General features: G+C 46.6%; 1 protein-coding gene across 1 annotated transcript in view; it reads left to right on the forward strand.

Annotated features, from left to right (window-relative positions):
* PLPP4 (phospholipid phosphatase 4) overlaps positions 1 to 19,239 on the forward strand; it is a 147,416-nt gene that overhangs the window by 60,503 nt on the left and 67,674 nt on the right. Inside the window, exons 3-5 of the mRNA XM_001924179.5 lie at positions 3,011 to 3,101; positions 8,321 to 8,384; positions 10,391 to 10,515. Of these exons, the coding sequence (XP_001924214.1) occupies positions 3,011 to 3,101; positions 8,321 to 8,384; positions 10,391 to 10,515 (280 nt within the window). The remainder of the gene's footprint in view (positions 1 to 3,010; positions 3,102 to 8,320; positions 8,385 to 10,390; positions 10,516 to 19,239) is intronic.

The following is a 19,239-nucleotide window of genomic DNA, read 5'->3' on the forward strand; positions in this document are numbered from 1 at the left end:
TAGACCATGCCATCTGGGATTGTTCTGCAGTATTTTCTTCAATTCTCTTGTCTTCTCGTATTTAAGGTTCGACTCTAGGTGGGGTCATTGCAGTGCTATTCGCTGTTCAGTGAGCTGCCTTCTCCTATTTGGGGGTGGGGCCTGGTCTCTGGGGCCCAGAGTGAGAGGCAATGAAAAGCCAAGGACGCTTTTTTTTTTTTTTTTTGTCATTTTGCCTTTTCTGGGGCCGCTTCCCATGGCATATGGAGGTTCCCAGGCTAGGGGTTGAATCAGAGCTATGCCACAGCCACAGCAACACGGGATCTGAGCCGCATCTTTGATCTACACCACAGCTCACAGCAACACCAGATCCTTAACCCAGTGAGCAAGGTCAGGGATCGAACCCACAACCTCATGGTTCCTAGTCGGATTCGTTAACCACTGCGCCACAACGGGAACTCCACCAAGGACTTCTTTGACCTTGCCCTTCAGGCTCATGTAAAGAGGGCCTTCAGTCATCGCTCTTTAAGCACCTAATGTGTGAGTCAAAACCAACACAGTTTCTCAGCCACCAGCATCAGCATCATTTGAGGTGCTTATTACATAAGGTAAATTCTTGGGCCTGTCCTATAAGAGTGTTTGAGGGACGCAGCATTGGAATAAGCCTGGCAAGTATTCCAGTGTGAGAGCCTCCCAGGCCCTCGTGGAACTGGAACTGTTAACTCACAAGTGAGTGTTGCCTTTTTGAGTCACTCCTGGGGAAACCCTCTTCTTCTCTGCTTCAATTCTGAATCTTCTCTCATCCAGCTGCCCATAGCCCTGTGCCCCTGTCATCTAAATACTCTCCATGGCAATAGGACGTGCTCTCCATGGCATTTGCATGGCCACATCATCCAGGGTCACTGCTGATAAGGAGGATCATATGCTGATTACTACCCTGTGTGGTCAGAAGAAACTAGCCAGTGAGAAGAAGGGATTTCTCATGAACTAACTCTGAAGACAGCTCCCAAACAGATTCCCAATGTCGCTTTGAGCTCTGGCAGTGTGGTTGTAGCAAGTGTATAGGGCATCTCCAGTTATTTTTTGTTATTATTTTATTTTATTTCTTTTTAGGGACCCACCCGTGGCATATGAAAGTTCCCAGCCTAGGGGTCAAATTGGAGCTGCACCTGCCAATCTACACCACAGCTCATGAAAATGCCAGATCCTTAACCCACTGAGCAGGGCCAGGGATCAAACATGCATCCTCATGGTTAGTAGGCAGGTTCGTTACTGCCAAGCCACAGTGGGAACTCCATCTCCAGTTATTTGAAAAATCTGTGTTTATTTGGATGGATTATTATTATTATTTTTTTTTTTAAGGAAAGTGTCTTCCAGCTGTGTCTTAGGTCTACTTAAAAGGCCCCTTTCCAAAATGTGGTGATCAAACAGGTGGAGACTTCCCAGAGCGTGAACACTGTTGCACAGTAGTTACCACGTACCCCCTCCCACCACTGTCTGTGAGGCCAGTTGTAGATTTCTAAGATATTGAATCACTTTTGATATTGTTGCAATTATAAGGAAGTATCATCAATACCCTTTCCCTGGTTGTTTGAATGTGGAAAACAATGTATTAATTATAGAATGCTGAGCAAAGACTAGTTATCAGAGGCAGAAAACCTGGCTTCCAAAGCCTGGCTTTGCTACTTACCGGCTCGAGAGCTGAGTTGTCTTGTTTTAAAAGGTTTTTATTATAGTTGATTTATAATGTCCTGTCAATTTCTACTGTGCAGCAAAGTGACCCAGTTATACATACATATGTATACGTATATATATATATATTCTCTTTCCCATATTCTTTCATTTCTATCACAAGTGATTGGATATAGTTCCCTATGCTATACAGTAGGAGCTCATTGCCTATCCGTCCTAAATGTAATAGTTTGTATCCACTAACCCAAAACTCCGAGTCCATCCCACTTCCTCCCACCTCCCCTTTGGCAACCAGAGTCTGCTCTCCATGTCCGAGCGTCTGTTTCTGTTCTGTAGATAGGTTCATCTGTGCCATGTTTTAGATTCCACATATAAATGATATCATATGGGATTTGTCTTTCTCTTTCTGACCTTATTCACTTAGTAGGAGAATCTCTAGTTCCATCCATGTTGTTGTAAGTGGCATTATTTTGTTCTTTTTTATGCCTTAGTGGTATTCCATTATGTATATGTACCACATCTTCTTATTCCATTCATCTGTTGATGGACATTTAGGTTGTTTCCATGGCTATTGTGAAGAGTGCTGCAATGAACATAGGGGTGCATGTTTCTTTTTGAATGAAAGTTTTGTCTGGGTAGCCAGCTGTGCATTCTTGGGCACATTGTGGAGTCCCCAGGCCTGGCAAAGACAGTCCCAGAATAAGTAAGAATTTAAGAGACTCTGGTACCTGTTGGTACCTAACAGTTCCCTGCCTCATAGAGAGTTCAATAATGAGCGTTGCTCGCATCTGAATTAAGCACTTACTTCGCTTCTGAGTGCTTTGGTCCAGGGGAGGAAAGGGGAGGAAAGAAAGAGGAAAGACTTCATGCCAAAGGACTAACTTCTGCTCTGCCATGGAAATGAATATTCAACAAAAGAACATCAAAGGGGAATGAACCAATTGACTCAAAGCAAGTCCCACATGCTGCCATGTTGCTGGGACACTGGGGATGCGAGGCTAAGGGTTCTCCCATCCCTCCGCAGAGGAGGCGGGGAGGAGGGCTGCTGGCAAAGATGAGTCATTATAATGCCAGATTCTTCTTTTCTGTTTAAAAAGTCACCACTTTAAGTGTGAATCCCAGCAATTACAAATCAGTTGTAACCCATAATCAGACCTCTGGTATTTCAAATCTGTGGTGTCTCTAAGAGTAGATATAAATTCTTCTTAGTTTGAGGTTAAGAGTTCAGTAAGATCATTCAACTAGTAAGTCTAAACGAAGCTAACAGGAACTAATTATCAATCAGCTCTCTGATAGCAAACTGCTGTCCTTATAAGGGATTATTTGTTGTTTCTTCCAGGCAATTTCTTTCCTCACACCTCTGGCTGTTATTTGTGTGGTGAAAATTATCCGGCGAACAGACAAGACTGAAATTAAGGAAGCCTTCCTAGGTAGAGTATTCACGGTTCCTGCTTTAGGGGATGGGGCGGAACTTGATTAGATTACTAGATTTTGAAAATCTCAGTGACACCTAACTGGTTTTTCTCTTGGCCAAATGAAGCTTGGGAGACACAAGACAAGGTAAACTTTTAGCCCCAGGAAGAGCCAGCGCAGAGATGGTCAACTACCTTTATCTTCAGGGCCAGCCTGTGGCCGCTGTCCCTAGTGCTGAAAGTAAGCTTCAGAATCCACATCAGAGCTGTGCTTCCCAAGCACAGAAGGGCAGCTCTTGGCTGCAAAGCAAAGTGAATCTGAAACTTTATCACCACTAAATGTCCAATCCCACATGTGTGGCTAATAAGCCCACATTATGGGCAATTCAAAAATCAGCCGAGACTCCTTGACCAATCACCATTGGCTTGAGGCAAAAATATGCAAAAGCAGATGTAAAATATAATATAAATTGGAAAGAGCCTCCATAACTCATCATCAGTTTGGGGACATTTTGGCAGTTAATCAATTGTTATTATGTAAAGAATGCTGCAGTCTTTGCTACTGGTTATAAAACCATTGTTATAAATTCTTCCCAAGCTGAGCCATATCTGCATGTGGCACGAGTTGGACATTTTTAGGATTAAATCCTTTTTTTTTTTTTTTTTTCTGATCTGTATATTAACCAAAGGACTGAGTAAATGTAGCATTAAGAGAAAGCAAAACTAGTTGGCTTGTTTAGCGACTAAAATAAAGTGCCTGGAAGCCAGGTTTTGATCGTTTTGATTGCTGGGAAAACTGAATTAGGTTTATTTTTTGACATGACACATTCAAGTTACCCAAACCCTCACATGCATTCTGTTGTTGGTGTGTTATATATGCTCACCATTTAGTTAGGTAGTAAATCTATAAATATGAGATTTTCCACTAAAGGCTACATTTGTTAATTACTGGGTTTTGAGGAAGTGACAGTGTAGTCAAATGTGACCTTCCCCCCACCCTTTTTTTTTGTAAGGGAAAGGGGTGAGGGTGAAATCTAGGGTGTGCAGAGCAATAAAGGGATAGGAAACATTTCCTACATAACCAGGCTTTGGTCAGGCTCTATCTAGTTGAAAAGGACAGAATCCTTTGAAGTTTTTTTTTTTTTTTTTTTTGGCTTTTTATGGCTGTAGTAGCAGCATATGGAGGTTCCCAGGCTAGGGGTCCAATTGGAGCTGTAGCTGCTGGCCTACACCACAGCCACAGCAACATGGGATCCGAACTGCATCTGCCACCTACACCATGGTTCATGGGAATGCTGGATCCTCAACCCACTGAGTGAGGCCAGGGTTTGAACCCTCGTCCTCATGGATACTAGCTGTTAACTGCCGAGCCATGACGGGAACTCCCATGAAATTAGATCAAATGTATCAGTAGAGGCTTGGTTCCAGGTCTGTCACAAGCAATCTCACAGACACTCAAGAATAGGGAAAAAAATGGGGAGCCTCATGGGAACAGAAGAGGGACCCAGGCCACCAGAGGTGGAGGCGCCCCTGTCACCTCACATCTTCTCTGCGATGTGTCTTCCCTCTCCCCTTTCTCCCTGACTCCATCTCCTGTCGGCACCTTTGGTCTGTATGAGGCTTGGCCATGGGATTGGGGGTGCCCCTGGCCTACACCTGCGTGTCTGTTCCGCTCTAGTGCCCACCTCTGAGTATCACTGCATCTCACGGTCCAGACTTCCCAGGCGGAGACTCTGGCTCCACTCATTTCTCAAGCCTGGACACAAGTCACGAGTCTCTGGCCAGCCTGTAGGTGGCTTTCCTGAGTCAGGTGCATCCCCCAGATGCTCCTCTGTGCTTGAGGGTTTGATGGTCATGTCTCTGCCTCCCCAGTGGAGGTGGGAGGAAGGTCAGTTTTTCCAGGAAGGATGTAGGTGCCCCCCATGCGTGGCTCGAGCAGCTGGGGAAGCCTTTGGACATATATCAGTGTGGTCCCCAGAATGTCCCATCAGAAGCCCTCTCAGGTGTCATGGAAATTCCTTTGCCTCGATTGTAATTTTCATCACTCCCCTGGCACGGAATCCCAAGATATGTGATGGTAGGACTGTCTTTCATGGTTCTGGTTGTAATTTACTGCCCGCTTTGGGAGTCAGGCTGTTGTTATGGCAGCGAGTGGCTGACAGGTACTTTCTCTAGCCCTTTTCATTTTTAGCTAAATCTCCCGTAGGATGACATTTCAAAATTGCACACCAGACCCGGCCTTCTATATGTTCACAGAGAAGGTGGAGTTATTGGATGGTCTGTTTGTCTGAATAAACGAGAGCCTGCCTTGTACAAATGATGAAGAACTTCCCATTGCACCAGTTTTTTTTTTTTTTTTTTTTTTTTAATCACTGCTTTTAGGAAGCTTTGGAAGTAGAGGGTAGGAAGAAGTGATCTTTAAAAACCAAGGACAGAAGTCTAGGTATAGCTTTTCCACTGTTGTCTGGAATTGAGGACTTTCTTAGTCAAGGTGGTTTAGTGCTGAGTTCCCTTTTTCATCCAGGCATCTTCGGCAGACCTGAAGCCCAAGAGCATGTCCACAGCAGCCCCCTTTGTGAAAACAGTTGGATGAAAACAGTGAGGCCTGCCCCACCCCGCATCAGGCTTTAAAGGATTTAGGCTGTAGAACAGCCAGGTCTGTATAGCCGAGAACCCCGTTTTAGAAGGTCTGCAGTGCTGAATTCCCAAGAACAACACAAGTGACAACTAAAGTTCTCTAACCCTGTGGGGTGCTTCTAGGCAGGAGTGCCCTCAATGTAGGACCCTTGTGGGCCAACGCACGTCATCACATGTTGCTTTGAATTTCTTTATCCGACACAGTCTGGCTTGTCTTTCTGACTTTTAAGCCCGCAGTGGTGTGAGATGCTATAAACGCAGCCCTTATGAACCCGTCTCCCGGGTTATTGTTAATCAACAAGCCCCCGCCCCCTTGCCCCCATGCATCTAATCTCAGCCCAGCCTTCTCTCTGCTGTCAGTGAGAGGTCCCCTGTCTTGGTCTCCTGGGGGGTGTGTTTTTCAGATGAACATAATATTCGGTTTAATTTACTTTCGGAAGGCTGCGATGACTTCCGCCCTAAATATCGTCCCTCCTGATCCCCGCCCCCTTCTGTCTCCTTTGGGCTTTTGGATCAGAAAGTGAAGCTGCCAGGTGTTGGTGGTCATACCACATCCACACATTTTCTAGCTCAGCTCCTTGAAGCTTTTCAGAGATCTGCTCTGTGCTCCAGCAGGCCCAGCCGGCGCAGAGGTTGGGGACACGTATGGTGTTCTGGATTGATGTAGTGGTCTCTGAAGTTCCCCACCGGCATTGGGAGATCAGCTGCTGATGCTTGTTCCCAGAGACCTCTGTGCGGAGGCTGGGCTAGGACCAGAATAAGAAGGAGAAAACCCAGCAGGGAGCCCCCTGGACCAGCCCTAACAAGAAAAGATGCCAGTCATTTGAGGCTGTCTTGCAGCCTGTGAATTGCCATGGCTCTGGGAGAGCACTGCAGTGAAGACAGCCCAGGAAATTTCCCCTCCTCTCCACAGAGGAGACCTCTCAGCAGTGCTCTGAGCTTGGGAGAGAGAGGGGAAGCCAGCGTTTTAGGAAGGAAGGTTCTGTGCCTGCAGAATGTAATCTGAACACCTCCCCAAGTCCCCCCATGCTTGCTCCCAGTTTCTGCACTCCAGTTGCATGCCTGGTGTTTTAATGGTGCTGCTGGGCTGCTGACTCATGCTCTGCTCTCCCTCCCAGTGGCCTAGCCATCCTCTGCTGCCACACTCAGATATGGCGGTGTTGCCTACCCCACGCTTAGCTGGTTCGTTTCCCTTTGACAAAGCTGTTCATTTGCACTGCTCCCTCCTCAGCACTCTGTTTCCCCTGTCTTATAAAAGGCAGGTGGGTTTTGTCTCCATCTCAGTGGCCTGTGCCCTTGGCGACTGTGTTGACTGTTCAAATTTGTAGAATAACACATTTGTCTCCCTTGATGACCATGAATTGCTCCAGGCAGCTCCTTCCTGAAAATATCCCTCTATTGCTATTTTCTTACATAAATCTCAGCTGATCTTGAACAGCTAATATTTGCCAAAGGGAAATGGTAACTCGTATGCTTTATTATTCAACAAAGCAATGGAATGGGGCATCAATAGGTTTTTATTGCTTATGCAAAGCACTTGACCTTCCAGCGCATTGACCTGCTTTTTTGTGCCCTCTTGATAAACACGTGAGAGAGCTGCAGGGTCCTTACAGGGAGAGCTCTGTGACTCCTTTCACCTGCACCCTTTGGGCAATCTGTGCTTCATTCAGCAAAGTCCTTCCAAGCTGCTCTGAGAAAGTCCCCACGCTGTCTGTTTTTTTTTTTTGTTTGTTTGTTTCTTTAATTTTTTTAGTATTGCACCCATGGCATATGGAAGTTCCCAGTAAGGGTCGAATCGGAGCTGCAGCTGCTGGCCTACACCACAGCCACAGGAACGTGGGATCCGAGCGGCATCTGTGACCTACACCACAGCTCACAGCCACGCCAGATCCTTAACCCACTGGGCAAGGCCAGGGATCGAACCTACATCCTCATGGATCCTAGTTAGGATCGTCAACTGCTGAGCCACGAAGGGAACTCCCTATTTTTAAATAATGTAACCCAGAATTGCCTATTAATTCAGGTGGCAGAAAGCATCACCTTTCTCTGGGCAAACCTTTCAAAAACCTAGTGAGGCTTTGGGACACGTCACCTTCTCAGAAGCAGTGATTGGTTGGATAACAAGTTGGCAGGAGACAGGTCAGCAGAGTGACAGTGGCCAAGGGGGCGCGTCCTCCCTGCAGCAGGATTCCAGCAGCTGCTGATTAGAATTATATCTGAGAAGGTCGCTAGAAGGGAAAAAAACAGTTATATTTCTTGCCACCAGTAAAAGAAATTCTACATGCGGTAGTATTAAATCTGTTCCTATCAGGCCAGAACATGATAGATGGACTTCTCTAGATACTGAAAATTTCAGTCAAGGAGGAGAGAGAACTTTCATGTCATAGGGGCTTGGAATCTTATGAGTCACTCTGCAAAGTCCTGTTCTAATTACATCTTACCCCAGCCACTCAAACTTCCCTTGCTTCTTTAGACTACTGGTTCATATTTCTGTGGTCCATAAGTTACACAGTATTACGATGGGGCAGTGATGATGACAATGACGATGGTGAGTTGAGAGCCAGCTGGTTACTTTTCTGTCTCTCGCTTTTGTTTTGTAGCGGTGTCCTTGGCTCTTGCTTTGAATGGAGTCTGCACAAACACTATTAAATTAATAGTGGGAAGGTAAGTTCCAAAAAGAAACAAATAGTGACTTAAGACTCTCAAGGTCATCTCCATAGAAACCTGGGCCACAGGACACTGAAGGGACAGATAGGAGCTCTTCTGGTTTCCCCTTAAATTGTTGTCCTCCTGGGAGTTCTGTCCTAACACGGATCTTTCCTCTCCCATGAGAACTCACTCTTTCAGTAGGCAGGCCATCAGTAGTAAAGAACTATCCATTGATTATTCTTTCTTGTGGGTCAAAGCCTCCTGCTGGCACCCCCGGTCCATCCACTGCTGCCCCCGGGCCTCACCAGACACCCACTCAGTTGTTCGGTTTTGGCCTCCAAAAAATAAATAAGATTGCTTATCTGTGGTTCTCTTTTGGATAAGAAATATGGATTGGCATTTGAGCTTTGGCTCCTGGCACATTTCTCTTCCTCCCCTGGAACATGATTTCTGTTCTCCATTTATCTTGCCTTCTCTCCCAACTGCTCTGGAAGTGAGTTAGTCTCAGTGGAAACAAACAGTCAAAAGACCTGAATTCAAGACCTGACCTTGGCCGTGACTCACTGTTGGCCTTGAACAGGTTACGACCCCTCTCGGAACCTCAGTATTCAGCAATCATCTACTTGGTGTGGGGTGCTCGTCAGGTACCGGGGGCTGAAGATGGAGACAGACTGGGGGGTGCATGACCTGGGGCTGCAGTGTCCTCCCAGATTTCTGTGCTTGGAGTTGCTGTGGGGCCCTGATAAAATGCCAATTCCCAGGCCTTGTCTGCTCTGAGGTTCTGGTTCAGTAGGCGAATAGCCACACTTAGAGAAACACTAGCCACATGGGGGGAGGGGGGAGACAGTATGCCAGCTCTTCTGATAGATTAGTGATCACTGATATGTTATAGATATTGATTGATTGTTATTAGGCCTCAGTCCCAGAGCTGGAGGACCAGTGAGTCCGTTTGGGTGAACTGTAACCCAGTATGTGCAGAAAACAGGGACTGTGTTTATTCCATGAGCAAAACTTCATCCATGGCAGGCAGTTGGCAAAGGTCAGTTGAATTAATGTGAACTCTCGACTGTCATTGTATCTGTGTGAGAATATGCACTTGAAGGAGGCGGACAAGCGCGGGGGGTGGGGAAGGGTGTAGGTGCAAGAATCTAAACGCCGGGCTTCAGAGCTTTTTTGCCACTTACTGGTTGTATATGACCTTGGGCAGGAGTGTAGTCTTTCTAAGCCTTCGTTCTCACACCTGTAAAATGAAGTCCCAGGGTCTGTCCCAGGTTTGTCATAAGAATCATATGATACGACCCATGGGCAGTGCTGAGCACTGGGGCTGGTACCCAGCGAGTGCTCAGGACATGTTAGCTGTGATTGCAGCAGGAGGCTGGACCTCGAGGCTGGCTTCTACCCCACTTCCCTGTAGAGTGTCCCCCAGCCCACCCCCGCCAACAACCAGGACCGGCAGCCAACCTGGTGGCCATGTGCTCTACATCTTGGAGCTGAGTTTTCAGGTCCTGTCCATGAGCTTAGGTGAAACCTGCTCTTTAAGGAAGGGCAGGCACTTGGCCATCCAACTTCAAGATGTTGGGCCATGAGGAGCCTGGAGTCTTGGGTCCTGGAAGCAGCTTCTGAATAGCGGAGCCATAGATGTGGGCGGGGACTACCTTTCACTCCGCTGGCGCTGTGCTTAGGAAGCTCCTGTCAGTCATCATGCTTGACTCTCAGGACCTCAGCTTTGGGTAGGTATTGCTCTCCCTCTTTTATAGATGTGGGAACTGGGCTGGGGGAGGCTATGTGATCTTCTCAAGGTCATCAAACTAGTACGTGGCAGAGCAGGAGTTCTAACCCAGACCTTTGATCTGACGCTGAAGCCTGAGCTTTGCCCAAGCCCACGGTATCTTCCGGGGGGTGGGCTCCAGTGTGGATGATAGACAGATGAGCTAGGGCAGCAGGGCACAGCAGGGGTCAGCTTGGGGTTTGTCTGTGATGGCAGCTTTTTATAGTGAAAATGTCCATGGTGTCTTTTGTAGACCTCGCCCCGATTTCTTTTACCGCTGCTTTCCAGATGGAGTGATGAACTCGGAAATGCACTGCACAGGGGACCCCGACCTGGTGTCCGAGGGCCGCAAAAGCTTCCCCAGCATCCACTCCTCCTGTAAGTTCAGTGCCTGGGACACTCTTTAATTCCTGGGTCACGGTTCCTGATCACGCTCTTTGGGCGTTTAGGTGGAGAGAGGAGTGTTGATCCATGAATGCTGAGCACAGGTCACTCTTCCTCCCTGTAGGCTGTTGGCTGAGACGCAAGATATTTCACAGGAAGAATTAAGCCTGAGGACGAGGCTGTGGCGTTTACAAAACATTGCATGTGTTCCTTTTGTGAACTTGGCAGAATGTAACATGTGACACTTTTACCCTTTGGCAGTTCCATTCAGAAACTTGTCAGTACCAGGCAGTTAGTGGTGTTCCCTGGGGCCGTGTGCCCTTCAGCGCAGTGTTCACTCTAGTTTACTCCTTCAGTGAAGGTTGTGTGTGTGTGTCTGTGCGTGTGCACACACGCACACCTCGACATACAGTGTATGTATATGTATATACCTGTCCTTACACCCGAGGATACAGTTTGATTACGGGTATGTGAGCTGGGACCAGCCTCAAAGCAGAGACTAAATAGCATGGACCAGATGCAGTGTGGTGCAGTAGAAAGTATACAGGTCGTGGAAGTGCGACAAAGCCTGGCTCCGCCAGGTATTCGTTCTGTGACTCAACCTCTCTGTGGCTCAGTTCCTGCTGTGTAACGTGGGGATGACAAGGCCTTGACTCTCGGTTGGGTTGGAGTGAGCGTTGAAATAAGTCATGGGACACACCGATATTTCTGGAGTGTCCACCATGCCAGAATGTTTAGGCGCCTTATTTAATCCACCCAGTGTATGTCAAGTACTTGGTATCATGCTTTTAATAACCCCCGTCACCCCTGTTATTGTGCATGGCCAGAGCTGAGGTTTCCAGAGTGTCCAGGTCATGTCTTCATTCGTTCCGTCAACATTTACCGAGTGACTTATGGGTCACTTTATAGGTGCCAGAAACTAAATGAGACACAGCTGGTGTCCCGGGGAGTCCATAGACCATGGCAAGTGTTGTTTGTTTGTTTGTTTGTTTGTTTAGGGCGGGCGCACCCGTGGCATATGGAGGTTCCCACTAGGGGTTGAATCAGAGCTGTAGCTGCTGGCCAACCCCACAACCATGGCAACTCAGGGTCTGAGCCACGTCTGTGACCTACACCACAGCTCACGGCGACACCAGGCCCTTAATCCACTAAGCAGGGCCAGGGATTGAACCTTCGCCCTCATGGATACTGGTCAGGTTCATTACCGATGAGCCACAGCAAGAACTCCTGTGGCAAATTTTATATTTAGGTTGGTGATTCTGGGACCACTGGAGAGGAATGACCGCTGGGGAGAGGACTGACTGGCTGCTCTCATGACCCGAAGTCCTTGCTTCCCCACAGGGCTGATCCCTGTTTACCTTTGGTAGGCCTGTTACGCTGATCCTTAGTAATTTTTCTGAGTACCTACTACATACCCTGATGGTGGTTGGATTAAGGAATAACTGGACGGCCTTTCCTGCAGAGGTGTTGTTGAGCATCTTGCTCAGAGTCATTAGAGACTAGGGCCTGTCAACAATGTTGGGGTGCCAGGCACTCTCAGTGACTCTCCATCAACCTGTGCAACAGTCCTGCCAGGTCTGGTGGTCCCCACTTGGTGCACAGGGACAGTGACTTAGACTCAGCAACTTGTTTAGGGCCACTTAGCTGACCTTCATGCCAGCCTCTACACCATAGCGTCTTGGGCTTTTGGTAACTAAATATGGCAAGATACTCATGGTCCATGTTCATTTAAATAAATACCTCATTTTTTCCTCTTGCTTTTTGGAGACTGTAGTGGGTTGAATAATGCCCCCCCCAAAAAAAAGATATGTCCAATCCCTAGTCCGCACAACCTGTGAGCTTGACCTTAACTGGAAAGAAAGTCCTTGTAGGTGTAATCAAGTTCAGGGGCTCAAGAGGAGGTCGTCCTGGATTTAGGGTGGCCCCTAAACCCAGTGGCAGATGTCCTTGGAGAGAAAGGCAGAGGGATGTTTGAAATACATTCCGGGGTGTGTGTGTTTCTGTAAAACGCCGTCTGAGGTTGCGATGAACAGGGTCACGGCAGGGCTGGAAGCTGTGGAGTTCATGGTTCGTCCACGTGTCAGTCATTCCTGTTACTTAAGGCTGCACCTCCATTTGGAATCACTTCCTCTCCGAGTTTGCTCTTCTTCTCTGAAGTCATGTTTGAAGTGAGTATCTGTTTTGGGAGCAGGGTAGGTGCCAACTGGAGGAATGCCTGCTGTATTGATTTTCTGCCTCCTACTGTCTGGGATTCCCGTGCTGGCATTGTTTAGAGGTCCCTGGGGTGGTATCCACCTGGGGCCAGCTGTTTGGAGGTCCCTGGGATGGTATGCGCCTGGGGCTGGCTTCCATCTGCTCTCCATCTGTACCCTTGTGGTGTCACTTCAGCTCTCTCTTCTCTTCTCCCAAAGACTTGGTGTTGGAGTTCCTGTCATGGCTCAGTGGTGAACAAATCCGACTAGGAACCAAAGACTTGGTGCTGAGCTTTAAGGAGCTTCAAAAATTAAAAGTATCTACCAACCCCAAATTCTGAACTTAGAATAGATATACAATGAGGCCCTGCTGTACAGCACAGGGAACTGTATCTAATTTCTTGGGATAGACCATGATGGAAGGCAGTATGAGAAAAAGAATATATGTAGATGTATGACTGGCTCCCTATACTGTGCAGCAGAAATTGGCACGATACTGTAAGTCAACTGTGCCTTAATAAAATAAATAAATTGACCTCATCAAAAGCAAAATTTTCATCATAGTCATTAAATCACTAAAAGCAAAAAAAAAAAAAAAAAAAAAAAGCCATCAGAAGTGAAACCTTATGGGAAAAACCTTCATCCTGGCTTTCCAGTGGTTGACTGAGGATTGCAGCAGCATTTTGTTATCCACTGTTGCATTTGAACTTGGGAGGGAAATAGCTCTCCTGTGAATAACTCGAGTTCAGAAGACTGCTGGACTCAGGGAGTGGAGGCCAGGGCCCACAAGAGTGTTTGTTTGAGAGACACAACCTTTCTGTCAAATGCATTTTCTGACAGGTCTGTCCACCAGCTCCCTTGTCAGATGCAAGGCTGGTGTTCCATCTGTGCCAGACAAGCTTTTTGACAGGGGCTATTACTGTCTTTTGCTTAAGACGTACTTAAAATGTTATAGATTTTTACTAGTTAGCAGACACAGAAACCTTCCCAAGCCTCTAGGCTTTGGTGAATATTTTCATCTGCTCTCTTTCTCTTTTTTTTTTTTTTTTTTTTTTTTTTTTAATGACAGGTCAATGATTTTCTTGCAGGGAGCTGCTGTATCCACTTAGAAAATCCACCAGGGCTGGTTCCTGGATTTCTAATTGTAGCTGATCGGAAGCCTAGTGGTTGGTGGGACTTCTTACTCTTTGGAAGTGGCATCCTCAGAGGGGGTGGCCTCCGGGGACTCCTACTATGACACATGCTCTTCCTCCCTTTAATAAAGTCAACTTTGTAGGGTGCCCTTGAATGAGTGGACTCAGGACTAAGGGATCTCCTGAGATGAATTCCTCATTCTAGGCAAACATGGCTTTGCTTCTGTTCTGTTCACAGATCATTGGTGGCTGGAAGGTAGGCAGTGTCCACCCTGCAGAACAGTTGGTTTCCTTTGAACTTAAGAACAAACATTGATTTCTTTTGGAAACAAAAGCCTCTTGTCCTTAATGTACCATAAACAGTCAAACAGCACTGCCCTGAAAGACTCAGGTGACAGACTTTTGGCAAAGAGCTTGTTCCCTCAGCAGCCATGACATTGCAGTTTCACAGAGCGAGCGGTTTCCTTCAGAGCTTTGGGACGTTTGAAAAGTGGAGAAAGGCAGTGTGGCTTTAAAAGCAGGGATACTCTGAAAAGGGGATTTTCTTTCATCACAGGATCTCAACTTTTGATTGAGTGTTAGTTCAACTTCCAAAAAGAGGATAGATGGCAGAGAGAAAAATGGCGGGGGGGTGCACCTTATTATTGCTAAGTCAAGCTATTAAGGAACTTCTTTTCTGTAAAAATGGTGGGAACGAATAAAGTGGTGCTCTTGTCCAGGGGTCGACAAATGACAGGACATGGGCTGCCTGTTTTTGTAAATAAAGTTTTATTAGAACGCAGAGATGACATCATCTGCATATTATCTATGGAGGCTTTCTGCTTTAAAGTAGCAGAGTCGCGTACTTGCAAAAGAGACCTGGCCCCCAAAACTGCACACATGTTGCCCATGCTCCAAACAAATGGTATCAGCAAACATGACCACAGGGCTTGGAGTGGGGGAGGCATCAACAGGCAGAGCACAGAGATTTTTAGGACAGTGACACTACTCTGTATGACTCTGTAATGGTGGATGTGTGTTATTATACACGTGTCCAAACCTGTAGAATGTCTAACACCGAGAGTGAACCCTAATGTAAACTTGGACTTTGGGTGATTATGATGTGTCTGTGCAGGCTCTTCAGTCATAATGAATGTTGTTAATGAAGGAAGTTATGCGTGCTTTGGGGCTAGAGGGTCTCTGAGAAGTCTCTGTGCTTAATTTTGCTGTGAACCTAAAACTGCTTTACAAAAACTCAGGTCTTAGAGTTCCCATCGTGGCACAGTGGTTAATGAATCTGACTAGGAACCACGAGGTTGCAGGTTCGATCCCTGGCCTCGCTCAGTGGGTTAAGGATCTGGCGTTTGCCATGAGCTGTGGTGTAGCTCGAAGACACAGCTCGGATCCAGCGTTGCTGTGGCTGTGGCGTAGGCCGATGGCTATAGCTCCAATTAGACCCCTAACCTGGGGACCTCCATATGCCGTGGGAGTGGCCCTAGAAAAAGCAAAAAGACAAAAAAAAACCAAAAACCGAAAACAAAAAACTCAGGTCCTGGGCGTTTCCAGTGTGGCTCAGTGGTGATGAACCCGACTAGTATCCATGAGGATGTGGGTTCCATCCCTGGCCTCGCTCAGTGGGATAGGGATCTGGTGTTGCCACGAGCTGGGGTATGGGTCACAGATGCAGCCCGGATCTGGTGTGGCTGTGGCTGTGGCATAGGCTGGCAGCTACAGTTCCAACTAGACCTCTATTGGCAACTTCCATATGCTGCACATGTGGCCCTAAAAAAAAAAAAAAATAAAATAAATAAAAATTTTAAAAAATTTAAAAATAATAAAGAAAACCCTAAATCTAAAAAAAAAGCATTGCTAAAACAAGACCAATGCACTTGAATTGTGCACATAGAGGTTTCATTTTTATTTTATTTATTTTTTATCTTTTCTAGGTCTGCACCGCAGCATATGGAAGTTCCCAGGCTAGGGGTCTAATCAGAGCTGTAGCCCGCCGAATCCTTAACCCACTGAGCAAGGCCAGGGATCGAACTTGCAACCTCATGGTTCCCTGGTCAGATTTGCTAACCACTGAGCCACGACGGGAAGTCTGAGGTTTCATTTTTAAACAATCCCTTTGTGGTATAAAAAGGAGGTGTTTATAGAATAATCAATGCTGATGGTGATTTAACAGGCTCTTCTTGAGCATTTAGGGTTTTGCAGTGTTTTCTAAGTACGAGGGAACAAGATACATCAGTCTTTTTTTTTTTTTTTTTTTTTTTTTTTTTTTTTTTTTTTTTGGCCACTTGGTGCCACCTGGAGTTCCCATTTGCCATCTGGCAGGGATCAGATCGGTGATGCCAGATCCTTGAACCCACTGTGCTCGGCCAGGGATCGAACCTGCGTCCTGGTGCTGCAGAGTCGCAGCCAGTCCCGTTGCACCACAGCAGGAACTTCAATGGGACCATGTCTTGTTTAGGGCCAGGACAAATCCAGGTGCTCTAACACAGCACACTGGGGTTGCAGAGCTGAGAATAAAAGCGGGGGCACAGGGAGAGCCTCTGGAGGAAGAGCACTTTCTCCTGTCCTTTCCAGGAGCGTACTCTTGAGCTGCCTGTTTGGAGATACTTATATGTGAAGTGTCTTTGTTCTCCAGCTGGGTGTCTGTCATTCTGGGTTGAAAATCTTTCTGCGCAGGATCCTAGTTTCCCACGTGCTCAGCAGAGACCCACTGACATTGCCTGCTTTTGTTTTCCTTTCCTCTTTCTCTCTCTTAAGAACCTCTCAAGAGCCTTTATCTGTGGTCATCTGAAGTGTCACAATCAAGGGCCTTCCGGCGATTCTTTCTTTGTATTTGTCGTTCTGGTCCCTCCACGGGGCCTTTTATTCTGGAACTTTGTGAACCTCTCTCCGTGTATTTCCTGCTTTTCTTAGGATCCTGTGTTAGGGAGAGGTTGAATCTCCTGGAGTGATTTTTTTATCTTTTAATTTTACTTCCTACTGTCTACTGCATTGTCTTTTTTGTTGATCTCCCTAGGAGATTTTGAAAATTTTATTTACCAAATCTTCTATTGAATTGTATTATGATTTTTATATGCTTAATTTCCAAGAACTCTTTCCAGAACCCTGATTTAAAAAAAACAACGTCTGGCTCTTTTTTTCAAGAGTCCACTCTTTGCTCTTTGTCTGCGGGTTTCTCCTGCTTTTGCCTGCTCTTTATTTTATTTCATTTTATGTTTACTGCTGTACGTGAGGCATATGGAAATTCTTGGGCTAAGGGTTGAATCAGAGCTGCAGCTGAGGCCTACACCGCAGGCACGGCAACACTGGATCTGAGCCGTACCTGCAACCTATGCTGCAGTTTGCAGCAATGCTGGATCCTTAATCCACTGAGTGAGGCTGGGGATTGAACTCACATCCTCACAGAGACAGCAGTAGGTCCTTAACCTGCTGAGCCACAGAGGGAACTCCCCCCACCTTTCTTCATTTGCGTATTTTTTGGTATCTAGCTTTCCTTAAATAAATATCTGGTGATCTTTGAGTGGGTGTTCTTATTTACAGTGGCAGCACTGGAGCTGGCTGGACGGAGCTCATGAACTGGGCTTCACTGAAGGGTGGGTAGGGAGGGAGTGAGCTGGGGTTTCCATGGCTGAATGTTAGCATCTGGCCTTGACTTAGAGGCTATTGCATTCCCTGGAGGAGGCCCCCAGGCTCTTGCCAGGTGTACGTGAACCAAACCCTGGGGAACTAAACCCTGGGGCTTGGATTCTCGCAGACCTTCCCTTAGTCCCCCTGCTTTCAGTCTCATTGTTCAGCCCTGTTCTCTACTTGCTGCTTTCCCCAAGCCCAGAGCCTCAGAGGATTGAACCTCCCATCATCTTCAAGAGTTGGGGAGGTGGCAGTTTCCTGGTTCACATGTGGAGGGGGTGGGGGAACCTGGAGAGTTTAACTGCTCCCTGGGGACTCTCCACCTGCTTTCCTATCCAGCACATGTCTCACCTTGGCCTCCTGTGGTATCTGTGCCTCCAGTTCACAGCTTAGCAGGGCCCTGCCTGGTGAACGTGTGCTTCTCATCAGCACCACTCTCTATAGACGTGGAGACTCCCGGGCTCCCTGAGTCAGTGTCTGCTCTGCCAACTGCTTCCCATCTTCATGTATTGTGGGGTGGAGTTGAGATGCTTCTGGTCCCATTTACAATAGAATTTGTTCCCGTATTTGCATTAGTCAGGGTTCTGCAGAGAAACAGAACTAATAGTGTATATACAGAGTGAGGGAGAGGAATAGTTATTTTAAGCAGTTCGTTCACAAGATTGGGGGGCGGCTGGCAAGTCTGAAATTTGTAAGGCAGGCCAACCAGTTGGGAACTGTGGCAGGCTTTCTGTGTTGCAGCCTGGAGGTAGAATTTCTTATGTGGGAAACCTCCGTCTTTGCTCCCAAGGCCTTCAACTGATTAGATGAGACCCACCCACATTAACATCAACTGATTATAAATGCTCACCCCATCTAAAAAATATCTTAGAAGCAACATCCAGCCTGGTGTTTGACCAAACATCTTGGCGCTGTGGCCTAGCCAAGTTGATGCATAAAATTAGCCATCATGTTGTTGTTCCTTCCTTTTCCTATCATTTTAAAATCAGGTATACCATCATAATGCTCTAATACCTTAGTGGTAGAGGCACCATATGTTGGAAGATGCTCATGAAACCTTGATGTTGCTTTGATGAACAGAGTCATTCAGAGCGGAGTACATATACTGAGGGGTCTTTGAAGGCTGAGTGTCTGGGAATTTTCTTTTTCAGAATGAATCTAAATGGGTCTTAACTATGGATCAAGAAATTATCACAAAATATCATCTATGCCAACCTTAATGGAGACTTAACTCCATCCAGCATGAATATTTAATATTATAAACCAGCTAGTTCTTGGAGTGGTTTAGGCTTTTTGCATCAAGAAACAGGAAACAGGAGGGCAGAAGACATTGTAAGATGTGTTTGTTTTGCATCATTTAATGAGATGAAATTGCCCTCCCGGGGTTTTGCTGGAAGATAGGAAGGTTGAAAAATGTCACTTTGCTCTTTTAAAAATGGTAGAAAATGGCATGGGCTGCTCGGGTCACCGGTTCAACCAGGACAAATTGGTGGGCATTTGTCTGAGGCCAGCTCGATTGTTGTGATTTGTCTTCTGAGAAATGAAAGCTTCCAGGTTCACTGTCATGTCAAGGGACTTCATCAAACTTGGCAAGAGCCTCTGCTGGCTTTTTTCCTAAATGTATATCATCCTACATCTCAATCTCCCAAGACAACTTCAGAGGTTCTGGGAAGCACCTGCATTTATTTGCCACTTCCTTCTCATCCAAACGAAGACGGCCCTGAAGCTGAGAAGACTTGTTGCTTTGTGGATGCCAAACCCCTGGAGGGCATGAT

Source organism: Sus scrofa, chromosome 14 (assembly GCF_000003025.6).
Source record: "Sus scrofa isolate TJ Tabasco breed Duroc chromosome 14, Sscrofa11.1, whole genome shotgun sequence".
In the NCBI taxonomy this organism is placed as follows: domain Eukaryota; kingdom Metazoa; phylum Chordata; class Mammalia; order Artiodactyla; family Suidae; genus Sus; species Sus scrofa.